Below are 26,194 nucleotides of genomic sequence, written 5' to 3' on the forward strand. Positions count from 1 at the left end.
CACTATAATTAGATGTATCTCTTTCAAATGTTAAACTACTAAAAACTTTTTGAGTTACGGTTTGTTTATACTCTGCCTCCCCTATCATCACCAAAAAAAAAGAAAAAAAAACAAAGCAAGAAACCTTACAGGCATTCTCATATCCTTTGAAGTCGATGGAGGATCTTGCCGAGGTTATTATTGCCTTCTCTGTTTATCCCTCTGGGAAATGCCTGTTTTTATACCAGCTGAATGCTGGTGAAATAGTCTCCATAGGGAGTCAAAAAGCTATAACTGGATTCTGTAGAGTTGCAAATCACACATTTTTTCCATTTTTTTTATTGTGGTAAAATACACATAACATAAAATTTACTATCTTAATTATTTTTGTGCATAGTTCAGTGACATTAAATACATTCATAATGTTGTGCGACCATCCCTACTATCCAACTTTGTAACTCTTTTCATCTTGTAAAACTGAATCTCGACACCTATTAAACAATAACTCTCCATTGCCCCCTCCCCATTGCAAGCACTCTTCCATTTTCTGTCCTGATGATTTTGACTGTTATAAGTATTTCATATAAATGGAATCACACAGTATTTGTCTTTTTGTGACTGGTTCATTTCACTCAGTATAATGTCCTCAAGTTTCATCCATGCTGTAGCGTATGTCAGAATTTCCTTCCTTTTTAAGGCTAAATAGTATTCCATTGTATGTATACACCATATTTTGCTTTTCAATTCATCCATCAATGGACACTTGGGTTGCTTCCATGTTTTAGCCATTGTGAATAATAGTGCTGCAATGAACACAGGTGTACAAATTATTCCTTTGAGACCCTGTTTTCGATTCTTTTGGGTATATACCCAGAAGCAGAATTGCTGGATCATACGGTAATTCTATTTTTAATTTTTTGAGGAAACACCACACTGTTTTCCACAGTGGAAAATAGCACATTTTAATGAAATACAGGTAGCTAGTATTTTAAAAATTTTATCATGTGATTATTTTTTAGCTCTGTCTATGGGTATGCCATTACAACAATGCACTTTCTTTGCTGGAGTATATGTGGGATATGCTCATTTTTTCATTCCCCAGTGTTTGTCTTAATCAGTACTACTTTGCGTTGAACTGTATTCAACTTGATAAAGACAAATTAGACAGACCAAATATAAATAACCCAGAATGAGTCTATCCAGATTAAAAATTGAAGGCAAAACTTTCTCTGCTGTTTTTATTATTAGCAGTAATAATAATAGCTACCATTTCGTGACAGCTAATTATGTGCCAGGAACTGGGATAAGTGCTTTTTACTCTTTATTCCATTTAATCCACATAATAAGACTGGAAAGACTTATTTTCCCAACTTTGTAAATCACACACACACACACACACTCTCACACACAGTGATTCCCTGATTCTAGTCTCCTCTGGTCCAATCTTTTTTGCCTGGGTTTCAAAATTATCTATGGTCTGGTCTCACCTACCTGCCCAGTGACAATTACCATTATTCCCAGGCCATCAGAGAGATCATCCTTGTTCTCTACTGAATTAATTCAGTTGTTCTATCCAGGAATATCATCCCCTTCCTTCCTTCCTCTGCCAAATTCCTCCCATTGCTAAAGACCAAGATGATGTATCAACTCCTCAAACAGACTGGTTTGTACTAGAGGGGCAGGAAGTGGAGGGGGGATGAAAGGGGTAAAGGGGCGCATATGCGCGGTGACAGACAGAAGCTAGACTTCTAAATAGAAGCCGAAATAGACTGATGTACACCTGACATTTATATAACGTCATAAACCAATGTGAACTCAATAAAAATTTTTTTAAAAGGTATCAACTCCCTTTAAAAGTTGAAATACCTACTTATATTCCTCTTTCCTCAAAATTTAGTTGTAACTCAAAATTTAATAATTACATGCTTGTATTATAAGTGTGTATTGTTTTCTAATGATTTCACTTCCATTCGTATTATTTCTCAACTAGATTTAAAGCTCCTTATGTATAGGAGCCCTGTCTTGACGTATTTTTTTGGATCTTTGCAGACCACCTCATAGGTTATTGCAGAGATTCAAAGATTTGCTTTATGTAAATTGCTTAGAAGAGAACCTGGCATGTAGCAAGTGCTGTGTATGGAGCATGGAACTAGGGACAGAAATGGCACTTACAAATATTGGCTGACTGATTGAATCACATTAGTCATATTGGAAAAAAAGATAGTTTTACTATGGCTCATTCCTTCAGTATTTATTCACACAACCAATAGTCATTGAGCATTTGCTATACAGCAGGCACTTATGCATTAGGAATATAGCGGTGAGTGAAACAGAGGTCCCCACCCTCAAAAAGGTGGCATTCTAGTGAGAAAAGACAGACCATAAATAATGAGATAAAGAACCAAGGTAAATATACACTGTGATAGAAGCTAAGGGAAAAACAACTGGCAGTGGGTTAAGTAGACTGAATCACAAAAGGTTACATTTAGAATTTGCCAGAGAAATCAGGGGATGCTTTCAGGGTATGTCTATTGGAATACAGAGATTAACAGGAATAATAAACCGATAGTGATTACAAAACAACAATAAATAAATCACACAATATGGCAAAGGCAGTGGGTTAGAAGCATGGGCTCTGAGGTTAAACTGCCTTAACCTCTATACTTCGGTTTCCTCACTGCAGACCGGGGATCATGGGAATACCTACGTCATATAGGCTTGTCGGAAGGATTGAACAGGATAATATTTGCAAAGTACTTAAAATAATGCCTGGCATGTAGGTGTTGTTCTGGTAGTTAAATATTCTTATTTCTAAGACAACAACAACACCTGTTAAGGGATTTCCTAAATATTGTAACTGCCACAAAATTTGAAATAAAATTTTTAGAATTAAGTTAAATTAAAACACATGGTAGGCAACACAGCTGGATAAACGTATTAGAAAGACATAAAACACACATTACCAGGGAGGAAATTATTTCACTACAATCAAATGATAAAAACATTTCAGTGAATCATCATTTCTAGAATACTGTTTTTACCATTCTGTTAGCCAAAATCTTCCCTAATTTATTCTTTGTACCATGTAACACCCCTCCTGGCATCTCTCATTTGTTTCGTAGATTACAAGCATTCTCACTTAATTGCCATCCATAAGTCAATGGAAGTTGCTCTTTCCACTTAAAACAGCCTCCATTCTAAACGTCAACTTATACTTCTACGCATGCATTCATTTGTTCATTCGTAGAGTATAATTAAATACCTACCAAGTGTCAGGCACTGTTCTAGATGCCAGGCACACAGCAATAAACAAAACAAAGTTCACCCAGTGATAGAGCTTGCCTTCTGGCGGGGGAGACATAACTAAATAGGAAACAAACAAAAAGTACATATATAATTATGTGAGGATGTAATAAGTGTTATGAAGAAAAATAAGGTAGGCTAAGAAGAAGAGAGTGAACAGGGAAGAAGAGTTTAGGAAGGAGTCAGGAGAGGTTTCTCGTATAGATGATATCTGAGTAGAGACCAGGATTAAAGACATGCAGGTATCTGGGGAAGAACATTCCAGGCGGCTGAGGCACGCTTGTTATGTTTGAAAAGCATCCAATAGGCTAGTGTGGCTGGAGCTCAGTGAGGTTTGAGATGACACTGATAGAACATGAGAACTGGGAGGTGGCGGTTGCTAGTTCACAGCTTTCTAGGTAGGTCCCTCTACATCCTGGTTTGCTTGGGAGAACCATGGTTTACACCTGTTGCCCGGCATAATTACTCTTAAGGTCCCTTTCACTCTCCAAAGAGTCCTGTTTGGATGATAAATTAGGTGGTAGGCTTGCTGTTAAGCTAAGGTAAGAACTTTGTATTTCATTCTGAGATGGGACATCATTGCAGGATTTTCAGCCAAGTAACAACATCATTTGACTTAACATCGTTAAAGAAGCTCTTCATGGAGAAGAGACTGTAGGAGTTAAGAGTGAAACCAGGAGGTAGGGTGAATTCCAGTGCACAAACACCAACACAATGCTCCTTGGGGAAGTTTCTTTACAGACACTTAAGTTTTACTTAAGAATAATAATGTATCCAAAATATGACTCTTGTTAACAGAGAGAGTTTTACTCTCTCTGTACACTGACTTCCATTGATTTCCTTACAATTGAACGTGTTTAATGACATAGAAATCCTTAGCTTATCTATAAGATCTGGGAGAAGAATTATAAACAAACAACTTCTACATCCAGCAAATTTCCCTTCAATAAGTGGCAAGGAAAACAAAACAAAACAAAACTTGAGCAAGTTCAAAGAATACTTAGTTTGGTCAAAAGATCAAAGATGGCTGTATTTGTTATAATTTTAAGCAATGGTATTTATGTACATGTTATCTTGAAAATTCTCTATTTAGAGCCATGTTTGATCTGGAAAACTGTCAAATGTATGTGTAGACTTTAGTTAAAATGAACAGTAATCATGTGGCTATTACTGATTTGGGAGAAGTCCTTTTTGAATGGGAGAGATGCATGAAATATCTCAAGCCAGAAAAGATTTTTAAAAATCACAGAAAAGCTTTCACGTACAAAGTTTATTTTATAAAAATTTTAAGTCACAAGACTTCCTACCTGCGTTGAGCTGTGCACCTAGGCTCTGACGTAGCAGGGTTGTCTCTCTGATACAATTCGTCCCAACATACGAAGTGTCCTGAGAAGCACCCTTCAGAAGGGAGGGCAATTGTATGAGAAGACAGGAATCTTAGTCAACTTGATTTCGGAAAATTGCATTTCTTTTGTTTTTCCTTACTGTTGCTAAACTCTTCTTGAGGCTGAGAATTTCCATCCGAGAGTAATCCCCAGGGAGGCCTCGAGAGCAGCAGGCATTCCAGCTGCTTGGGAAGCCAGTGGTGACACTGAGGGTGAGCTGTCACTTCTCGGAGCAGCTATAGTCGTCGCCAAAGAGAGAAAAATAATATAAAACCCTAGCATATGAACATCAGACACTCTAAACAGGATGGTGTTATCCATGGATTCTAAGCAGGAAGTATGTGAAGAGTTAAAAAGAGAAAAGGGTTTTTTTAAACATGAGGTTTTATTGAGAAACACTATGACATAAATAATGTATATATGTATACATTTGTATAATAATACAGGTATGTGTGTATATGTTGTATTTAATAAGACTTTGAAGTAGTGTTATAATGGGCCATCTCAGTTGTATCAGGTGGTGTTTCACGATTTACTGAGAGTTTATTGGTATCAATTTAATGACAAAGTCATCTTTTAACAGAATTCTACCATAGACAATACTTTTTAAAACTTAAGTGAGTTTCTAAAAATTTACTGTATGTTTTTTGAGATCCACATCCTCATTTCAAGTAAGAACGCCCCACACCAGTGTTCACACAGAAGTCCTTTGCTATGGGAATCATCGTTTTTGTTAATACATCACTCACCGGAGTCATCGAACCCACATGAAAGGCAATGATTACCGAGAATGTCCGGAAGGACAAAGAAGTTACTAACACCTGCAGGAAAAAAGATATTCGTATACTCAGGCTTTTAGGAAAAACAGGAAACAAAATGAGAGAAACTCACAGAAACCTGGAAATCAAAAATGGAAACAAAAGTAGCAGGTCATTTGTGCCCCACCCCACACAACTCACACCGCCCTAAGCAAACCAGTTTCCTATCACAAATTCCACTCTCACAAAGGGAGGACTTCAAAAGGAAAGTCACTCTGCTTTATGTAGAGTTCAGCTTCTGGTTCTGGCGTGTCCCTGCCTTGAGCTCCTGCTATCAGGGTGAGCTGATAGCTTTGCCACAAATGTTTGCTGAGCACCCACCAAGCAGGCCCTGATTTCCCTTGTCAGCACCATCCTCATTAAATCCCTCTAGATTTGTAAAATTTGTAACCATTTATTTTGGTTGGGCCTCTCAACAACCTTGTACCGCGGTCAGGGCAGGACTATTACTTCTGTCATGTGAGTTGGAGAATTGAGGCAAAAGGAATTAAGTGGTTTCTTCAAATTCATGAAGTGAGCGAGTCGAGAACCCAGCCACTACCCTCTTAGTCACTTGTTCCAATGCCACAGGGAGTAAGTTCTTCTCTCCCAATGTTGGATCAAAAATTACACAGATGTCCACACACACCCATCACTCAGCTAGTCCACACGGTTGAGCACTTCCTAGACAGAGCTCTCTGAGTCAGAACACTGCGCCAAGCACCCTTAAAAGGCAACAACAGAAGTACAAAACTCCATTTCTGTTCTCAATTTTCCTCATTAGAAAACCAAAAATAAAATACACACACAGACTACTTTGACCAGAAGGCTTTATATACAGGAAATGTATCAAGCTAAAATGTCCTGGAAATGAGAAGAACTCTCTTAAAGAATTTCCCAAATCAATGTGAGCAATCCTAATACAGAACAGTTTTACACATGGGTGTAAATTAATGTTCCAATAAAACTGCTTTGGGTTTGTGTCATAGTTCTTCTTCCTACTTTTTCTTCAGTTAAAATGAAATCACATTATTAAGAATTTGTCACATAGGAGATTGGAAATCAATTCTTCTAATACTAGTCACTATAGGATTGTTTAGTGATTTGTATGAATTATGCATTGATAATCATTCTTTTATACTTTAAACAGAAAACAAGAGCATCTACTGTTCAAACGTCTGTTTAAAATCTATGTTATGTACTTTTAACTTCTCAGGTTCCTAATTTCTCCAAATTTTACACAGGTAAGTTTAAATATGAGTAATAAAAATAAGATACATGATTTCCTTGGATTTTCCTTTTTCCTCGTACCTCACTGGTATTTAAGAAAAGAAAATCCATGAGGAAAGGAAATAGCTGTATTTGGCATTCATTTTGTAATTTACCAGTATTTTGAATATTCAATCTGTCTTTACTTGCCATTTCATTGGATTATCTATCTATTCAATATAGATAAAAAGTAGAGGCATGTAGGACCAGGTTTAAACACTGGATGACTCCCTGAAAATCTGAATTCACTAATCTTGGTCTTTCCACTAGTTTTTCAGATACTATTTTAATGTAATGATTTCCAATCTTCTTTAAACTACCACACTCTGTGGTTCAATCTGTGAAATTACTAACCCATCACTTCCTTCTTCTTGCCAAAGGGATATCATGGACTAAATTGTGTTGTAATATTAATCAGGTTTTTACAGGTGTTTTGGAATTCCTGTGAAGATTTTTGAAGATACTTTGAGGTACAACAAACTTTAGACTTAGAAATATTAGTATTCCATTTATTTATTTTTTCCAGCCTCACTGAGATATAATTGACACATAAGGTGAACAACGTGTTGATTTTAGGATTTAAAATAACATTTTAGGATTGTTGTTTCCATTTGTGTGAAAAATGTCATTGGAACTTTGATAGAGATTGCATTGAATCTATAGATGGCTTTGGGTAGTATGGATATTATAGCAATATTAATTCTTCAGATTCATGAACATAGGATATCTTTCCATCTGTTTATGTCATCTTCAATTTCTTTCATCAAAGTCTTGTAGTTTTCAGTTTACAGATCTTTTACCTCCTTGGTTAAATTCATTCTTAAGTGATTTATTGTTTTTGATGCTATTGTGAATGGAATTGTTTTATTTATTTCTTTTTCAGATAGTTAGTTGTTAGTGTATAGAAATGCAACTTATTTCTGTATATTGATTTTATATCCTGCAACTTTATTGAATTTGTTGATTAGTTATAACAACTTTTTGTTGGAGTCTTTAGGGTTTTCTGTATATAAGATCATATCATCTGCAAACAAAGACAATACTTCTTCCTTTCTGATTTGAATATGTTTTCTTTCTTTTTCTTGCCTGATTGCTCTAGCTAGGATTTCTAATACTATGTAGGAGTGGTGAGGGTGGGCATGCTTGCCTTGTTCCTGATCTTAGAGGAAAAGTTTTCAAGTTTTCACCATTAAGTATGATGTTAGCTATGAGCTTGTCATATATAGTCTTTATTATGTTGAGGTATGTTCCTTCTAAACTCAATTTGTTGAGAGTTTTTATCATGAAAAGATGTTGAATTTTGTCAAATGCTTTTAATACGTCTATTGAGATGATCATGTGATTTTTGTCTTCCATTCTATGAATGTGATGTATCACATTTATTGATTTGCATATGTTGAGCCATCCTTGCATCCCAGAGATAAATCCCACTTGACCATGGTGTATGATACTTTTAATGTGCTGTTTGCTAATGTTCAGTTTGCTAATATTTTGATGAGAATTTTTGCATCTATATTCATCAGGGATGTTGGCCTATAGTTTTCTTTTAGTATCTTTGTCTGGCTTTGGCTTTCAGAGTAATGCTGACTTTGTAAAATGAGTTTGGGAATGTTCCCTCCTCTTCAATTTTTTGGAAGAGTTTGAGAAGGATTAGTGTTAATTCTTTAAACATTTGGTAGAATTTGCCAGTGAAGCCATCTCGTCCCGGACTTTTTCTTGTTGGGAGGTTTTTGGTTACTGATTCAATCTCCTTACTTGTTACTGGTCTGTTCAGATTTTGGATTTTTTCATTATTCAGTCCTCAGTAGGTTCTGTATTTCTTGGAATTTATCTGTTTCTTCTAGGTTATCTATTTTGTTGGCATATAATTGTTCACAGTAGTCTCTTATGACCTTTGTATTTCTGTGGTGTCAGTTGTAATTTACCCTCTTTCATTTCTGATTTCATTTATTTGAGTCTTCTCTCTTTTTTTCTTAGTCTAGCTAACGGCTTGTCAGTTTCGTTTATTTGTTTAAAAAACCACCTCTTAGTTTTGTTGATCTTTTCTGTTGTTTTTCTGATTCCTACTTCACTTATTTCTGTTCTGTTCTTTGTTATTTCCTTCCTTCTGCTAATTTTGGCTTGGTTTGTTCTTCTTTTTCTAGTTACTTGAGGTGTAAAATTAGGTTGTTTATTTGAGATCTTTGATTTTCTTAATTAGGGATTCATTGCCATAAACATTGCTTTTAGAATGACTTTTGCAGCATCCTGTAGATTTGGGTATGTTGTGTTTCCATTTTCATTTGTTTCAAGATTTTTTTTTTATTTCCCTTTTGATTTCTTCTTTGACCCATTGGTTGTTCAGGAGATTCTTCTTCCTACTTTTAAAATCTCTTTTAGGGGCCAGCCTGGTGGCGCAGCGGTTAAGTTCGCACGTTCCACTTCTCCACGGCCCGGGGTTCGCTGGTTCAGATCCTGGGTGCAGACATGGCACTTCTTGGCATGCCATGCTGTGGTAGGCGTCCCACGTATAAAGTAGAGGAAGATGGCCACGATGTTAGCTCAGGACCAGGCTTCCTCAGCAAAAAAGAGGAGGACTGGCAGTAGTTAGCTCAGGGCTAATCTTCCTCAAAAAAAAAATAAAATTAAAAAAAATAATACTAAAATAAAACCTCTTTTGCCTACCTTGGTTGGTAAGTACATGGGTAAGATGGGAGAGTGACTTGGTTGTATCATCAGTCACCCATAGATCACAGGTAGAGTTGGCTGAGTGGGCCAAATAGGTGGTAGAACATGTAAACAAATAATATGGTTAAACAAGAAATTTGAGTCATTACTGAACTGTGATACCCCCTCTGACCACTGGCATCTACAGACAGGTTAGGCTTGAGGATATCTGGGTTATATAGCATTTGGACAGTTTCCTTAATTTTCTCCTTTATGGTTGTCAGGATGCCTGAGTAAGTAACATGGCTGAGGCAAAAGTACATTTCAATCAAATGCAAGGATGAATTCAACTCATTTCTTTAAAAACAAAACCTTGAGATCAAGGAACTGAAAGGAAGCCCTGGTGGTTTAGAATGTATGCTCTAGGATAATGAATAGTGTGTATTTTATTTAGATCCTCTCCACAGAATTCCACCTTCTAATTACATTTGGATTTGCAAATTTTGTAGAATGAAATAGGCTAGTTCATAAAGAATTGCAAGGTAGAGGTCTGTTTTTGTGCCCTCACACTCTCTGTTCCCTCTAGTCTCCTCTGCCAGGGTGCACTTCACTTGCCATTGGTCTCTTGTCTCAATGCCATCCACTCCTGTCCTCACCTCGCTGTTAACTAGTCCCCATGGGAGGGCTGTCTCTTAACCTAATATGTTAGTTGATACTGTCTTAAAGTTTGGTCCCTTTTAGATGAAGCTGCATTTAGAGGGGACTCGACAAGAAGAGATGGAGTTTTTACATTCAGAGTGTGGACCCTCAAAAAGCAAACTTGTAGTCTTGTCCACTTTCTCTTTTCCTGTCATCATATTTGTAGTCCTTAAGGAAAAGCCATCTAAAGGGCTCAAATGGGTTAGAAACAACACACACACAAAGATCGATGGCATTTTAGATTCCATGCAAATATTCACTTATTTTTTCAACAAATATTTATCGAACACTTATGATGCTCCAGGCATTAATTTAGGCACCAGGGAAACATCAGGGAAAAAGACACACGGTGTCTTTGCCCTTGAGGACCTTGTGGTCTGGGAAGCTCACAGAAAAAGTTTCAATACAGGGCACTGACCACGTGCCAGTTACCCTGCTAAAGATTTTACAACCTCATCTAATTACCAGAAAAACACTTTGAGTATTTCCTATTCTTAATCTTATTTTATTGAGGAAATTGACCTAGATACATTAGATAACTTATCCAAAATTACAAGGATAATATGGCTTGACCCATGCCAACCTGACACCAGAGACAGGACTCTTAAGCACTGACTCTAGACTGTGGAGCCAAAGCCTGTGCACCTCCAAAGCTGTGTTCCAGTTTCTGTGTCACTCGGCCTAAGCAAATCCGATTTTGAATAGATATAAAACAATTATAAATAAATTTACCAAGCTGAAAAATTAAACCTATATTAACAACATCAGGTATGGCCAAGTAAGCTCTACCCTTGGGAATTCTTTTGACCATCAGTCTGACCACAAGAGAGAACTGGTTGTGGTTTGCTAGTCTGGGGACCAGGGTTCTTGTCTCAATCTATTTCTTCTGTCATTAATGTTGATACATCATTCTGTTCTTGTACTTCTTTGTTTAGCCTATGGGTTTGGCCTTGTTGTGTGTGTGTTTTGCATTTTATATGCAAATATACTACTGTAAATATACTTTATATATTTGCAAATATACTATTGTAAATATGCTCTGTGAATATAATACTATAATCACTATTCCCTTCTTCTCGCAAATCTTCATGTTTTTCCATTCCTCCCTCCTCTCCATTTTTGCTATTTTCCTGCTGTTTTGTTCTTCCTTTCCCTTGTGCCTTTTCACCTCTGCATTCTGCACGCCGTCTTGTTCTCTCTGTGTTGTGTACTGTGCCCATTCCATTAATACACTCTACCCCTACTGCTTCTTCGCTTCCCTTCTTTTGTCTTAACCATCTCTAAGCCTATAACCTTTTTTCTTCATTCCCCTAAATCTGCTGGTATTTATACTAATCCATGGAGTTTCCTTTATTTACTGATGCCATCAAAAAAATTCTTTCAATAAGAATGAACTGTTTCTATGAAATGCTACTAAAAAGAACTTCTGATTTTTGTTTTGCTTTGACAGCAGTCCTAAAAGTAGTGGGTACCAGCAAAACAATAGACACACCAATCGACAGAACAGGACAGCTAGCCCAAAAGCAGGCCCAGGAGACTTAAGAACTCAATATACTTTCAAAGGAGAATCAGAAATCAATGGGAGGGATAGATTCTTCAATAAGTAATGTTGAGAACATTTGATATTTGAAAAACATCTATCATGTTAGATCATCATCTCACATAACTCATCAAAATTGCTCTGGATTTAAGACTTAAAGTAAAAGATAAAATTGCATAAGAGGAACAAAACTTAAGCTGAAGGAGTATACTTTTCTAAGTATACTGGCAATATAAGAAATCAAAAAGTAGGGTGATTAATAGATTTCACCATAAAAACGAACATGATAACATCACCAAAATTCATAAAGATAGGAAAAAACAAACTAGGAACAATACTTAGTATGACAAATGATTATTATCCTTATTATATAAAAAACTTCTACAACGAAGTAAGAAAAAATGCTGATTCCAAAGGAGAAGTACACAAAAATAACAGACAAGTCACCAAGGGGAACACAATGAATAATACTAAATTATTTTCAGCCTCACTGGCAGTTGAAGAAATGCAAAATAAACTGCTTTTGTCCAAAATTTGCAAACCTTTTTACAAAGAACACTTCGTGCTGTAAAGAGAGGGGCACTCTAGCTATTGATGGGAGGAGCATAAATTTGCCTAACCTTCTGTAAACCAATTTGGTCATATCTACCAAAAGCCTTAAAATATGGATACGTTCCGATCCAACGTTTCCACTTTCAGGAATCAATCTCAAGGAGAGGTGCAATCAGAGCCAGGCACAAGGATGTTCATTGTAGCATTATTTGCCAGAGCATTAAGAAAGAAAGAGAAAAAGAATGAATTAAGTGAAATGTTTTTCCTAATAATAAATTATGATATCTATTTATCATTGAATATTATGCAGCCATTGACTTGCACTAGGAAAAAAACTGAATAGAGAAAATTTTATGATAAATGACTGTAACAAGGCAGGACAAGTTAAATGTTGGTATAACTTTGTTAGGTAAAAACAAAGGAAATACATCAAATATTGACCGTATGTTTTCTGCATTGAAGAATTATGGGCAGTTTTTACTTTTCATATTTTTCTCAATTTCCTAGGTTACTTTTTGTTTTTTAAGATTTTTTTCCTTTTTTCCGCCAAAGCCAGTACATAGTTGTGTATTTTTTAGTTGTGGGTCCTTCTAGTTGTGGCATGTGGGATGCTGCCTCAGCATGGTTTGATGAGCGGTGCCATGTCCGCGCCCAGGATCTGAACCGGTGAAACCCTGGGCCGCTGCAGCGGAGCTCGCGAACTTAACCACTAGGCCACAGGGCCAGCCCCATCCTGGGTTACTTTTACTAACAGTAACTACACTTTACTCTTGAATTTAAATAGAATTTTGAAGAAACAAGACACAGTTGAGCACAATCAGCAGTCACGAGATAATAGAAATGGCAGTTCAGGCTTCACTCTGTTTTGAATTTGCCAAAATTTACAGTATATGGGATGTGCTTATTTTCCTGAACCTGGTGATTTTATATATTTTGATATATATATCAAATATAAATATATAAATATATATATCTTAAATATGATAAATATAATCAAATAAAATATATTTGATTTTTGAGGTCCTAGAAGTAGATAACATACTTCCCAAGATGCCAGCTCTGTATACTTTTATCTAACTTACAGAAATTAGATAATTTGAAAGATGATCAATGTCTTCATATACTAATTTTTTTTTGGGGGGGGGGGCGGTGAGGAAGACTGGCCCTGAGCTAAGATCTGTTGTCAATCTTCCTCTTTTTGCTTGAGGAAGATTGTCCCTGAGCTAACATCTGTGGCAATCTTTCTCTATTTTTTGTAAGTGGGACACTGCCACAGCATGGCTTGATGAGCAGTGCATAGGTCCACGCCCGGGATCTGAACCTGTCAACCCCAGGCTTCAAAAGCAAAGTGTATGAACTTAACCACAATGCCACTGGGCTGGCCCTCATACACTAAGTTTTTTATAAACATATTCTAGAATCTTGCAATCCAAATGGTGGTCTGCAGACAGGCAGTATCGGCAACACCTGGAAACGTGTTGGAAATGAGGAACCTCAGGTCCTACCCCAGGCTTACTGAATCAGAATCTGACTTAGTAAGATCTCCAATTGATTTGCAGGCACATTCAGGTTTAATAATTACTGATCTTATCATGTTCTAGTTCTAACTACAAGTCTACAATGTAACTATGTTCCTGTCCTAAGTACCAGAGAAATATCTTCATGATCTATGAGCTCTAAACATTTTCCTAGAATAGCAGTTTCCAACTAATGAATGGGATATGTTCTAAAAACCTTTTGGTAAGTCAGTTGTTCACAACTTGCAACATACAGTAATATTATTAATACTAACTAAATTTCTAGGTCATCCTACAGAGCAGCTTGCTTAATCCATAACGTAGCTGAAGAGGGTCAATTACATTTTGATGGGAAAATGTACTCCCAGTTCTAACAGAAGATTCTAGGAAGGCCTGGTCCTGTGAACAATACAAGACTTTTCCATAGACGCAACTGTGTAGACAACTGGCACAGCTAATAGTCATATTCTGAGAACATTCTAGATACAAGAATAAAATGGATTAGAAAGACAGGAATACCAAGGATTGCTATTAACTCATTCATGCTTTGTCCCAGGCTTCATTTTGACTAAGAATAGACATTGACAAGATTACTTATCTTCAAGGGTTTGGAGGAACCTGCCAGCCTGGGATTGAGGGTCTTAACCTTTCCAATATAGGCACGGCTTTATTAGTTTCAACCTATAGTAACAGAGTTATCATTGAAATCTCCGTATAGAATATATCCTTTGCTTGCCCATTCTTAAAAATGGAGTTTTGTTCTAGACAAAATAATTTGTTTGAAACAGACATCAAGAGAGAGATCTAAGCAGATTTCAATGCATATTGTTTTCTCAAGTCATTTAAACCCATGATGTTATCTTCTACATATCTCAAGATATTAAGACTTCACTGAGATTTGCTTTCAATAACATTTTAAAAATAAAAAAGGTAAAAATTATACTCCCTCAGATTTTCATATGTATTCTTTCCTACTTCATTTTGAGAATTCTTGTTGCAACAGATATTTCAGAATATAAGAATATACTTGCTAGGCATTTTATATTTAGAAGCTCTTTAAAAATACCCATTTTAATAGAGAATAAAACTAACAAATATAAGAAAACTGCAATGATCTATTAATCCCACATCTTGAATATAACATACTGAAGTTCTGTAAACAGCTATTTTTATTTAAAAATGAATAATATTCCAATAGTTTTGGAATCTGCCTTTTTTCACTCAATATCATAAATCTCTCCTTTTCAAGAAATAGACAACCAATTTCAATAAATATACTTCTACAACAACAGTTTCAATCGTCAGGATAGATTTATTCCAACATTTGGGTTCTCAATTTTTTGTTATTATAAACAAATTTATAACTAAATCAAGACTAGACTCTTTTATCAAATCAAAGTAATTAAAGTGGAAGGCAAACTTCCAAAGGTAGCTAAGTTTTCATTCGGTGCAGTGCAAGGTTATTTAATAAAGGAGTATGGTTTGTTAACCACTACCTTTTATTTAATCATGGTCACAAACTAGCTTTTATGTTTATTGTTCACTTCTTTTCCAGTTTTTCTATCTATTTTTTGTCAGAAACTTTTTGATTCTTTATATCACTGTAATTCACTTCCTTCCAGACTTGGCAAAAACTGGATTATTTCTTGGGCCTATTTTGACTTTCACATAAGCGTTTACGCTTACGGGAGTATTTCTGGGTGGATTTTATGCAGAAGGTGGAACAGCTCTGTGGATACGTCATGTCTAATGGGAAATCTAGAGATTGGGGTGGATACTGTAACTACTAAAATAAAAATGTCTTTTAATAACAAAGGTACATCCTTTTTTATACATGTCGCTTGTATGTTGAACTGTCACTCAAATGTACTTAACTTCATTGGACAAGGTACAAGGCTTGCCAATTTCCAAATCCTGTCAATTCTAAATTCCTGGTGGTCATTCTGAAGCTGCAATTATTTAAAACACAATATAATTTTATTTTAAATATAGCTAACTTTGTTCTAATATGCTTTCCTCAGCCCCAAATACATTTACCTTTTAAGTCTTAAAAATGACCTTTCTGGTAGGAACAAAAGAAATTTAGCCACTCCCCACTGTGAGGAGACTCTAACCATTTCTCACAATATAGGACCTAGAGAAAGCCCTGAATGTGTGTGCCAAGCCTGCAGGTAGGGGGGTGGGGAGCTGTTGGAGAAGGAAGGAGAGACACAAGTGAAGGGAAAGGGTATTTAGCCTCTGTCTTCTAAGACTCCAGATTATTTCAGAATAAGGAAGTCATATTTTTTGTTTTAATCAAAGATTTTAGAAAATACCATCAGAAAAAATTTCAAGTTTCACCAAAAATTATTTGAACAAAGATGCAGAATTCATCAGATTATGTTATAGAGACCAGTATGACTTAATTATCCCTAGATTTTATGAACAAACTTTATTGACAGAAACCAAACTTATTGTCCAAAGTGATAACATATCAAAGAAATACATATCAAAATCTGCTGCCATTAATTATAGTTTTTAACATTTTTATTGCATTTACAATGTGTGGAACATTATAAGGATTTACAGTAGAAGCCAAATATCCCAGCCCTTAGAAATCGAATAGGAAAGATTGGATGAACCATACATAAATACTTTTGAACACGAGCATTGGAAACATACACGATTATAATTTTACAGGCTAATACAGTAACTGCTACATGTAACAGAACAGGCAGGAAAGGTAAAACACAGTGGTTAAGAAAGTCACTAGGGTGTGAAATAACTGTAGCTGGGTGGTACTGGATAAAGAGACAACATTGAAAATATGATTTTTAAAGGCAAAAACATCCTGCAAAAACATAGCTATCTCCTATGCACAACTGTGAGGTAGAATTCTTCCCACCCCGTTTTCTGGTTTCTTGACCACCATTTGGGGGACTTTCCTGTCCAGACGGTCCTCTCTCACACTGCTGTACCTGGGACTAACTAGTGGTATGTTTCTTACTATCCCTCCTACCCCCATTGAAGAAAGTCTTTAATGTTTAATTATCATTCTTATTTTACCTGCTGAAAACGGGTGGCAAAAGTTAGTAACATAGACAAACCAGTGCCGTTTCTTCTAGCTAATCTATCACCAGCCTTGGGTAAGTGCTTTCATCTTTCAAGGAGTGAAAATAATGCAAAAATTTCAGACATAGGAACCCCTCTGGGAGCTGTTTTGGGCAGACAGGTATTTGCCTCCCTCAAATAACACCAACTGCCTACTGTGAACAATGCCATTTCTATCCCAGACCCACTTCTAATATTTCAAATATGGATCACAAAAATAGTTCACAGCTTTCTACACATCCAAAGTATAGTGAAAATCCAAGACACAGTACAACCACATTGGAAAAAGGTACTTCAGTTTCTTTTAAAACTACCCTATGACACAGAAATTCTAATCCTAGGTATTCACCCAAGAGAAATGAAAGGCTATGTTCACATAAGACTTATGTTAAGAATAATCAAGGCAGCTTTATTTATAATTGCCAATACTGGAAACAGCTCATGTATTCACAAATAGGAAAACAGATAAATTACAAAGTCATCATACGATGGAATACTACTCAGGAATAAAAAGGAGTGAACTACTACTACACCCAACAACACGGATAAATCTCCAAAACATGGTAAGGGAAGGCTTCTAGAAAGAGGACATGCTGTGTGACTATTTACACAAAAATCTAGAACAGACAAATCTGATTTATAGTAGGAAAAAAATAGTGGTTGCTTTTAGGGGATGGTGTGAAGACAAGGATGGACTGGAAAGGGCCATGTGGAAATTTTCTGATAACGTTTTATGTTTTGATAGCACCTTACACATTTGCCAAAACTCAGGGGATGCATACTTAAGCCCTATGCATTTCACTGTATGCTAATTTTACATAAAAGGAAAAATGTAAGCAAACGTTGAACTCTAGTTTATGCTGAAGTATTTGGCAGGAAGTGTATCGATGTCTATAATTTAAAATGTACCAAAAACTAATCTGCATCAATGAATTGATGGACATGTGATAACAAAAGCATAGTTAATGGTAGCATCTGGGTGGTGAGTACATTGTAAAACTTTATATTTTTATGTTTGAAAATTTTTACTAAAAATTATTGGGGGAAAGAATCCAGCGTGTAATGCTTACCAAATAATGCCGCTGAGAACTTCATTGCCGATCTCATAGCAACATAAACACCAAATTATTCTAATCAGTGTCAATTTAGAAACTTAAGAACGTGTGAAAGGAGATTCCTGAGTGTGAGGTGAGCAACCAGTTCTCCAATCTATTCTAGCTCAAAATTGTCAAAGTGACTTTACAATCCTCTCATGCCTTAAAAAAAAACACAATGCATATACTGCTGGTGTATTCTGAGCAAATTTGTTGGCTGTGTAGCCTAATGTAAGAAGTAAGATGAAGAAACATTTTTAAGAGGGAAACTAAGCATAGAAATTGTTTTTACTTTGACTTCTAAACTGAAAAAGAACCAGGGAAACTCTAATAGAGATGCTTAGGACCAAAACACAATGTGAGGCTTGATTATAGCAAATGGGCTCCTGCGGTCTGAAGGGAAGGACATCTGAATCCTCCTCCTGTCTTTCTCTGAGGGATGCATCTAGGGACACCCTAAAGAGATGGCATTTGACTTGGAAATACTAAGATGACTCCTTGAGATTCACTAAGAATGGCTTCAGACTTCAATAGCCTTTTGTCAGAAATAGTTTTCCACATGCCTGACTTAAAATCTGTAACACCACTGCTCTTAATATGTAGCAGTTGGCAACTATTTTTAGTTATTTGCTAAGAAATCTTCTATTATTATGTATAGGTATTATATGTATTGCTGCACACAAGTTCTTAAACAAAAATAATCTTGATTCTTGTAAAAACGTGCTCACTGCTTTCAAAATACTTAATCTTGGTCCTGGCTTTCCTTTGATCTCTAAGTTCTTCATGTTCTAGCATTGGCTCTGCTTTTTCTTGAAGCACACAGACTAGCGTTGTCCAAGTTTGCTTTAAAATATTAGTCATGCTATTCGGTGTCGTATCCATAACCTTTTTCAGTCTTAAACATTCCCCTGAATTTATGCTACTTCATGGAGCATCTTTAGTTCCATCACTCCGTATTACAGGACCAGTCTTTTCTGTTACTGTCACTGTCCAAGCTTACGAAGACTGCTTTCTTCCCAACAGCACTAAGCAGAGTCACAAGTCATGTCTTTTACCTCATTCCTAGGACACTTTATAAATATCTTAACAGACTTGTGCTCTTGTTGCTACAGGTTGGTGCTGACTCACTAAGACCTGAGTATGACTTTCTTTTACCTTCTTTCTTACTTACTAATGGAATTGTGTCATGCCTTGTCAACCCTGAAGCAGATGATGCTCCTCACTTGTCTTCCATCTTGCTGGCCTATCGTCCTACCATAACAGTTCATTTATCAGATTTAAAAGTCTTATTTACTGATGAGCTCACCTTCTCCACCCTCAGTATTTTCAGTCCGTAATTCTGAATGAAGGGGATGGAGCTTAGGGTGGTGAGCATAAACAATGTGCCATATCCCCCAGACCCCATGCGTATCCTCTGAGACACGAGTAGGATTAAAGAATGCTCTGTTCTCTATTCTGAAAGGATAACTATAGTAATAATACCTTCCACTCTGGATAACATTTTAATTTTCAACACTTTTTTTTAACAGGATTGTATTTCATTCTTAAAAGTTGATATGATTTCTCTGTTTTACAAACCCAGAGAAGATAAGTGATTTTTACCAGCCAGTAGATGGCAAAGCCAGGTTTTGAAGTCAGATATTCAAACTCCAAACTCTTTCCATTATATTCACTACAATTCTTATATTGGCTTTTTATGATCTTTTCTCTACTATTCTTGCCATTATTTATGATTCTAACCTAGACTTTTCATAGCATACACTGAAGTCAGATAATGGCAGATGTTAAATCTTCATTTTGCTTCATCAAGGTATTTATTGCTCTACATATCAGAAGAGTATTTTCTACTCCCAACACAAGCTTTTTATTTTGAGAACTGAAAGTCAACAATGGTAAGTTTGCCAATTAGGAAACTGTCCAGCTATGTTCCAGCCCATCTTTTTAACCCTAGAAAATATTCCCTTTGCAGGTTTAAGGAAAGACACCCCAATGACACAACTCTTGTCACTGATGATACTGATCTTAGTTTCCTGTACCATTTCCAACAGGCTCAAGATGTGGAGGACTTTAGCAACCAGGGGATGTTTAGTTTTTAGTAGCCATAGTACTTTACTATGGTTCTATGAGGATGGGAAAAATACACAGTAATATCCAATGTCTCTGGCAAGGAACTTACAATGTAGTAGAGAATGCTGAATTCTTTCTCCAAATGTAGACTGTACAGTGATACAGGGTCAGCTAATCTCACAATCATGCCACCGGTTACAATGGGTTTAGATCAGAGAGCATGGTTTGCTCAGCACTGCCAGAAAACTGTCACGTTCATATCAAGGAGTATGTGACTAAAACTAATAATAGTAAACTAAATACCACACCATATGTCAACTGATGGGGTCACGAAACAAACAACAAACATGTTAATACGAGGCAACACTTTGGAACACTGGCCAATTTAAACGCCTACAAAGTAAGAGAAATATCCAACCTTCTACACAGCAATGAAGCCTAGACCTGCCATTAACATCCCAGCTGGCAGGCTGAGCAGTTTCATCATCACCACCAATGAGTCATCCTATTAGAATAAGGTCACCAACAATGAAGACTTGGAATAAAGCCAATTGTATCTGAAATGAAGTTATCATCCTTGCATCATAACTCTGCCGGGTTAGACATATGTGAAGAACAGATGCTCAAACTGCCATCAAACATTGAGCTTACACAGGAGCAAATACACAATAAGAAGGCAAAAGAAAAAAGTAAATCCTCCAAACCAACAGAACAAAATGAAACTAGCCCAATTAACACTTCAATAATTCCCTGAGATGGGCTAAAGTAATGTGGAAAGTTGTGGCATACACCAATTGGAAATGATGGTTCTTTCTCCGTTACATTTGCAGGCCAATGTTAATTTATGATGTACAAACAGTTTGTGGCTTGCAAACAGACTGCAGTCACTTCCTTAACATGTATTCTAAGCGAACTACAACCCTATGAAAAAAAATCACATTAGAGCGTTGTTGGGTTTTCACTCACAACTGTATGTGTGTATACAGATATACACATAGAAAGTAGCAGCAAATTTACAAATAAAGAGCAACAATATTTATTAAGTTAAAAGCATATTCAGCGTCATCTGAAATACTCAAATTACAAATAACATTTCCAGATACTATCTTATTTTACTCTTGCTGTAGGCAGGATAGCTTAAGGCATATAAAAATTAACTCATTTGACAATAAGTAGGTGAATTGATGGTAGAATTGAATCTCATTCCTTATAATCTAGTTAGTTTCTAGCAAAGTCTTAATAGAAGCATTCTAACTACTCTGAAATTCAGTAGAAGAAATAGATATTGAGTATAACTAAATATCTAAATTAGGTAATATTTAAGTATCCAAAATACCAAATGATTTCCTTATGAGTAGATTCATTTATAATTTAATTCACTCCTAACTTTAGGAAATATGTTAGAAACACACTTCAGACTACAATATAAGAGGGATTATTACTGATGCTACAATAGACCATTCACATACACGGGAAGTGAACAACTACTATGCATGAGCAAAGGACTGGGAACAAAAGTCCCAGGAGACTCCTTCCCTTGAAAGAGCTTACAATGTAGCAGGTACAGACATAAACAATTGTAGCATGTGGTTAGTTAGCACCATCATGAAGACCGAAACAAAGAATCATGAAGGTTCACTCATAGAAATTAAGCCCTAAAAGACTGAGAGAATTATCAGATAATACAGAACTTTCTGGATGTTCTCAGAAGCAGTGGCAGCATAAGACAAGAGGGAGCAGTTGAATCTTGCTGCCAGATTTTCTGGCATGTCTGACTAGAAAAAAAGGCTGCACCTTTAACCAAAATTGCCACAAGAGAAAGGTGAAAACTATGATGAATAACTTCATCTAGGTTGAAATGTCAAGCAGCAGGTAGTTCAAAGTACAGGTTTAGAATTTTGGACCAGATACATAACACAGAACATTGGGATAAAATAGAAACCCTAAGAATGAGATACCTCCAGAAGCATTCTGAAGAAGGAAATCTGAGAGAACACATTCTAGTAGACATATTTTAAATAAGAGTCATGTGACTGTACTCACAGTTATGGCAGAGGACAACATCTTCAAGGGAGGAGACACTGTCCAGGAAACAGCATAAAAGATTGAGACTGCTCAATGGTGTACGTGTTGCAGAGACAGAAGGATAAGGGGTGCAGACTGAGAAAAAAATCACTCAGTTCAGTAACTGGAAGCCCACTGAGAACAGTTTTGCTCTAGCGCTGTGTAACAGCAGACTGCAAGACACTGAGCAGCGAGCAGAGAGGATGCGGGGCAATGGAGGTGGATTTCTACAGGAAGTCTGGCAGTGAAGGAGGCTGAAGAGACCGCAGGTTCAGAAGGAGTTTTTTGCATTGGAGGATACATAAGCATTTTTGTAGACCATGAAAAGGAACCAGCATACAATTCTTTGCATAATTTTGTATTGATCACAGACTAAAAAACTATTTCTAATCTTTTTCAAAAACATTTTCTGAAATAAAAATTAGCACAAAAACGAAATATGTACTTTACAATTTAAACTTAATATAAACTTAAAAGCATTAGCATTTTATAAACTTTATTTCTAAAAGAGTTGTACAGTTTTTGTTATTAGACTACTTGAGAATTTTGCTTCTAGTGTATCATGAGAAATTAAATTTTATTAACAGCTGCTATTTTAGTTCCAGAAAGATTACTCTGACATAAAGGATTACACTTATTATGTATACCTCCTTTCCCAGCCCTCCTCCCCTAAAGACAAAGTATCTTCAGGACAGTTAATAATTTGGATAATATTTTTCAAGTTGAAGAAGAGAAAAAATTAGAAATAGTATTCCACTATTCATAGGTTCTTAAAGATCTAAATTGTTCTTCACAATTGTTTTTCATGATAAAACATGCTTATTTATTATATACACATGCTTACATATGAATATCCTGACTAAAACACATGCAACCAACATGACAAAAACAAATATTAAACCATTCTCACAATCCTAAGAATGCCCTTTTAAACAAGGCACTCACGTTTAAAAATAGGATATAACCACCAAATTAAATAAGATGTTTAAAAGAAGCCTTTTATTAAGCACAAACAACTTTTAATACATTATCAATACAAATAGGAAAATGTCTTTTAATGAATATGATATATCAAAGATCTGAAGGTTTTCTTCGTATTGACACAATAAAAATAATCCATTCTGAGGAAAAATCACAAAGTAAAATTTTAAGGACACCACTGTCACTGTCTACTAACAACAGTTTAACTACAGCCTAAGTTCACGACATCACCTGGGGAGGAAGGGCAACCATTTTCCATAGAGAGAATCCCTAAACTCTTATTAGCACCATTCAAAGCTTATTAGCAGTTGTTCATCTACCAACTGACAGGTCAGGTAAAGCTTTAAAGCAAGTTTTCAGTGCAATGATTACAGTTCCTTCTTTTAAGATACTTGGAGTCTATGTTCTCAAAGCGTGTTAAATAATTATGCCTTGCTAGTTGCATGATGTTAACATGTAGAGAGAAATGTGTCATGGAAAGAAATGAGGCTTATTCTGGCTGTGAAATGTATCTTAACGTATTGTGCTAATGCGGTAGTGTGCCGATGCCATGCGGGATTATGAACTGCAGATCTGTGGGAAGCTGGTAGCTATTAGCTCTCTGCAGTCATCATTTCAGGATGTCGCAGCTGCTGCCTTTTGAGACTAACTAGTTTCATCCTGTCTCTGATGTGTTCTGCAGTAGAAGCCATGTCACTTGGACTCCCAAAATATTGTTCAGTTCTAAAAATCAAAACAAACAGAAAAACCCCAATCAGATTAATAGAAATCCATTGCCGGTAGTGAATGCAAAACGAAGCAAAAATTACCATAAAAATTATCTATGTGACATTGCATTAGTTCCTTGGTAGACCATATCATTTATCTTTGAGTAGTAATTCAATAGGAGAAACATTTTTTTTAAATGGCATAAAATACATTAAGACATGTTGAGAAAAATACATTAATGGTATAAATTTCATATCATGCGTACTTATGATAATCTCAATAAACCAAAGAATGAAATCAAACAATGCAACAATAAACAAAACAACGTAACACTGGAGATATTCTGGTTTTCAGTTTTGGGTCCATAAGGATACACAAATATAAAATTTGTTTGTGTACGTCACTGCTAAGGGCTATGTACACCAACTGTCTAATACAGCTGGCAAGTAAAATATCTATTTAATGTTAAGCCATCATTTGGGACATTAACAAAATCATTTCATTTTATCCTACTTGCAAAGATACCATACTCAGAGTCACAAAATCTTAGAGCTGGAAGAGTTCTTGGAAATTATCTGGGTAAGCAATTCATTTTTTAGATCAGAAAACTAAGGCCTATAAATCACTTCACCAAGATCACAGAGCAGAAAAACCAGAATTTGAACCGGGGTCTTCAAGCAGTGAATCCAGGGAGATCAGCTCATTTATTTGCCCAGGAGAATGTTACAAAAGATGAATGTGAATAGTTTACTGTCAAACAAACTTACATAGCATAAAGAGATTATCATATAAAATGGAATAACATAATGCCAAATACTAAAGGCGGTGGTTGTGAAATTTGAATATAGAGCGCTAACTTACTGTTTTATCTTAAGATGAGGAAATGACACAGGGACTATTGTGGAACACAGGAGGAGAAGCCCAGCAAAAACACAAGGGAAGATGCTGCTAGGCTGACCGAGTAGAATGGGAGACTGTGACAACTGGCTGCAAAATGTAGACCGTGGGGTTGGGGGAGTGTCCTGGAATGGAACAACCAGAAGCGGCCCTCTAATATTGTTACTAGCTGAATTTATAAATTTTTGGATTTTATTCTCTTTTATACATTGCAGGTGTATAACATGACTATAGGCTACTTCTGCTTGTTCAAGTTTAGGTATGACTAGAGATTATCTAAGCATAGACTATGAATAATATCCTTTCAAGGAAATAAAATTATGTCTTTTCAATATTAATTCCAAATAATCATTTTAAGTTCATGATACAGTAGTAGTGGCACTTACTACGTGTCAGATTTGTTTTAAGTAGTTTACATAGATTTAGCTCATGTAATTCCCCCATCCCCATAACCTGAGGAGTTATGAAGACCATATCCCTATTTTAAGATGAGGGAACTGAGGCACAGAGAGGTTAAGTGGCTTACCCAAGGTGTTACAGCTAGTAAGTGGTGGAGCTGAGATTTAAACCCAAGAAATCTGGTTCCAGAGTCCACAATCCTACCCACTACACCATACTGCAAGGTAAGGACAGTTGTATTCAATGCTCTGGCTTCTCTACTGTTTGAATTAAATATCCTCTGGATTACCTCTCAATTATTTTCACCAAGAAGGTCTAGATCCTCAGGAATAAAGCCCCTTGAGATTCATTTACTTATTTATTTACATGAGATTATTTCTTATTTTATCATCAACTAATTGAAAAGGAAAGGAATGTGGGAAGGACCCCATCACTTTACAAATAGAGAAATGAGGATTTCAAATAGCACAGTGAAAAGAGAACAGGTATGGAGCCAGACAGACCTGAGACTATCCTAATTCCACTCAGAAACTGTGAATTCCTGAGCATCTTACTGAATCTTTCTGAGCTTCAGTTTCTTCAGCTGTACATCAGAAAATAATTATACTGGCCTAACACTCTTTGGTCAAAAATAATGAAGGTGAGGTGTCTAACTTGGTGCTTGGTATATATTATGAGCTTACTAAACTAAACATGTGCCCCTTCCCCTCCCCTGAACGAAGCCCAAAGTCACCCTACTCCCTATCATCACAGCCAAGGCCAGAACCCAGGATGTCAGCCTAGTCAATGATCTTTCTTCTACAATAAGCTGTCAAGAAGTAACATGCTTGACAGCAGCAAGTACCAACTGCTACTGTTCTTAAAAGCTGAGTTTTTATCTCTTTTTATTTTAAACCAATTTATTGTAGGAATTGTGGACCAAAGCTAATTTACTTAGCTTTTTAAAAAGCAGATTTTCCTCCCTTAATGATTTCACTTTAAGACCTCATTGATAAAAGACAGAATTATAAGAACATGCACCATACCCATCAGGATAAACTACAGGAACAGTTAATCTATCCAAAAGTGATTTTCCAACTGCTTCAATTTCATCAAATTGCTCCTCATCATTAATAGCTTCAGGCTCTTCTGGACAGTCTTGCAAAATCTGCAACAAAGAAAAGGGCAGCATCAATCAAGACACTGAAAGGGAATCAAGCTCATGCAA

General features: G+C 36.2%; 2 protein-coding genes across 13 annotated transcripts in view; both read right to left on the minus strand.

Moving 5' to 3' along the window:
• Positions 1–4,875, minus strand: part of CCDC141 (coiled-coil domain containing 141) — a 181,593-nt gene extending 176,718 nt beyond the window's left edge. For 5 of the 9 annotated variants that reach the window (XM_070241343.1, XM_070241342.1, XM_070241340.1 and 2 more), the window contains exons 1-2: positions 4,590–4,758; positions 3,246–3,342 (exon numbers count right to left, since the gene is read on the minus strand). The gene's annotated coding sequence lies outside the window, so the exon portion shown is untranslated. Of the gene's footprint in view, positions 1–3,245; positions 3,343–4,589 lie in introns of all 9 variants that reach the window. The other 4 variants (XM_070241344.1, XM_070241341.1, XM_001501039.5 and 1 more) reach the window with 1 other exon arrangement.
• An 11,224-nt stretch (positions 4,876–16,099) lies between these two features.
• Positions 16,100–26,194, minus strand: part of SESTD1 (SEC14 and spectrin domain containing 1) — a 114,931-nt gene continuing 104,836 nt past the window's right edge. For all 4 annotated transcript variants that reach the window (XM_023622126.2, XM_023622128.2, XM_023622127.2 and 1 more), the window contains exons 17-18: positions 26,013–26,134; positions 16,100–23,706 (exon numbers count right to left, since the gene is read on the minus strand). In XM_023622126.2, the coding sequence (XP_023477894.1) occupies positions 23,577–23,706; positions 26,013–26,134 (252 nt within the window). In that variant the 3' untranslated portion in view covers positions 16,100–23,576. The remainder of the gene's footprint in view (positions 23,707–26,012; positions 26,135–26,194) is intronic.

Source organism: Equus caballus, chromosome 18 (assembly GCF_041296265.1).
Source record: "Equus caballus isolate H_3958 breed thoroughbred chromosome 18, TB-T2T, whole genome shotgun sequence".
Taxonomy (NCBI): domain Eukaryota; kingdom Metazoa; phylum Chordata; class Mammalia; order Perissodactyla; family Equidae; genus Equus; species Equus caballus.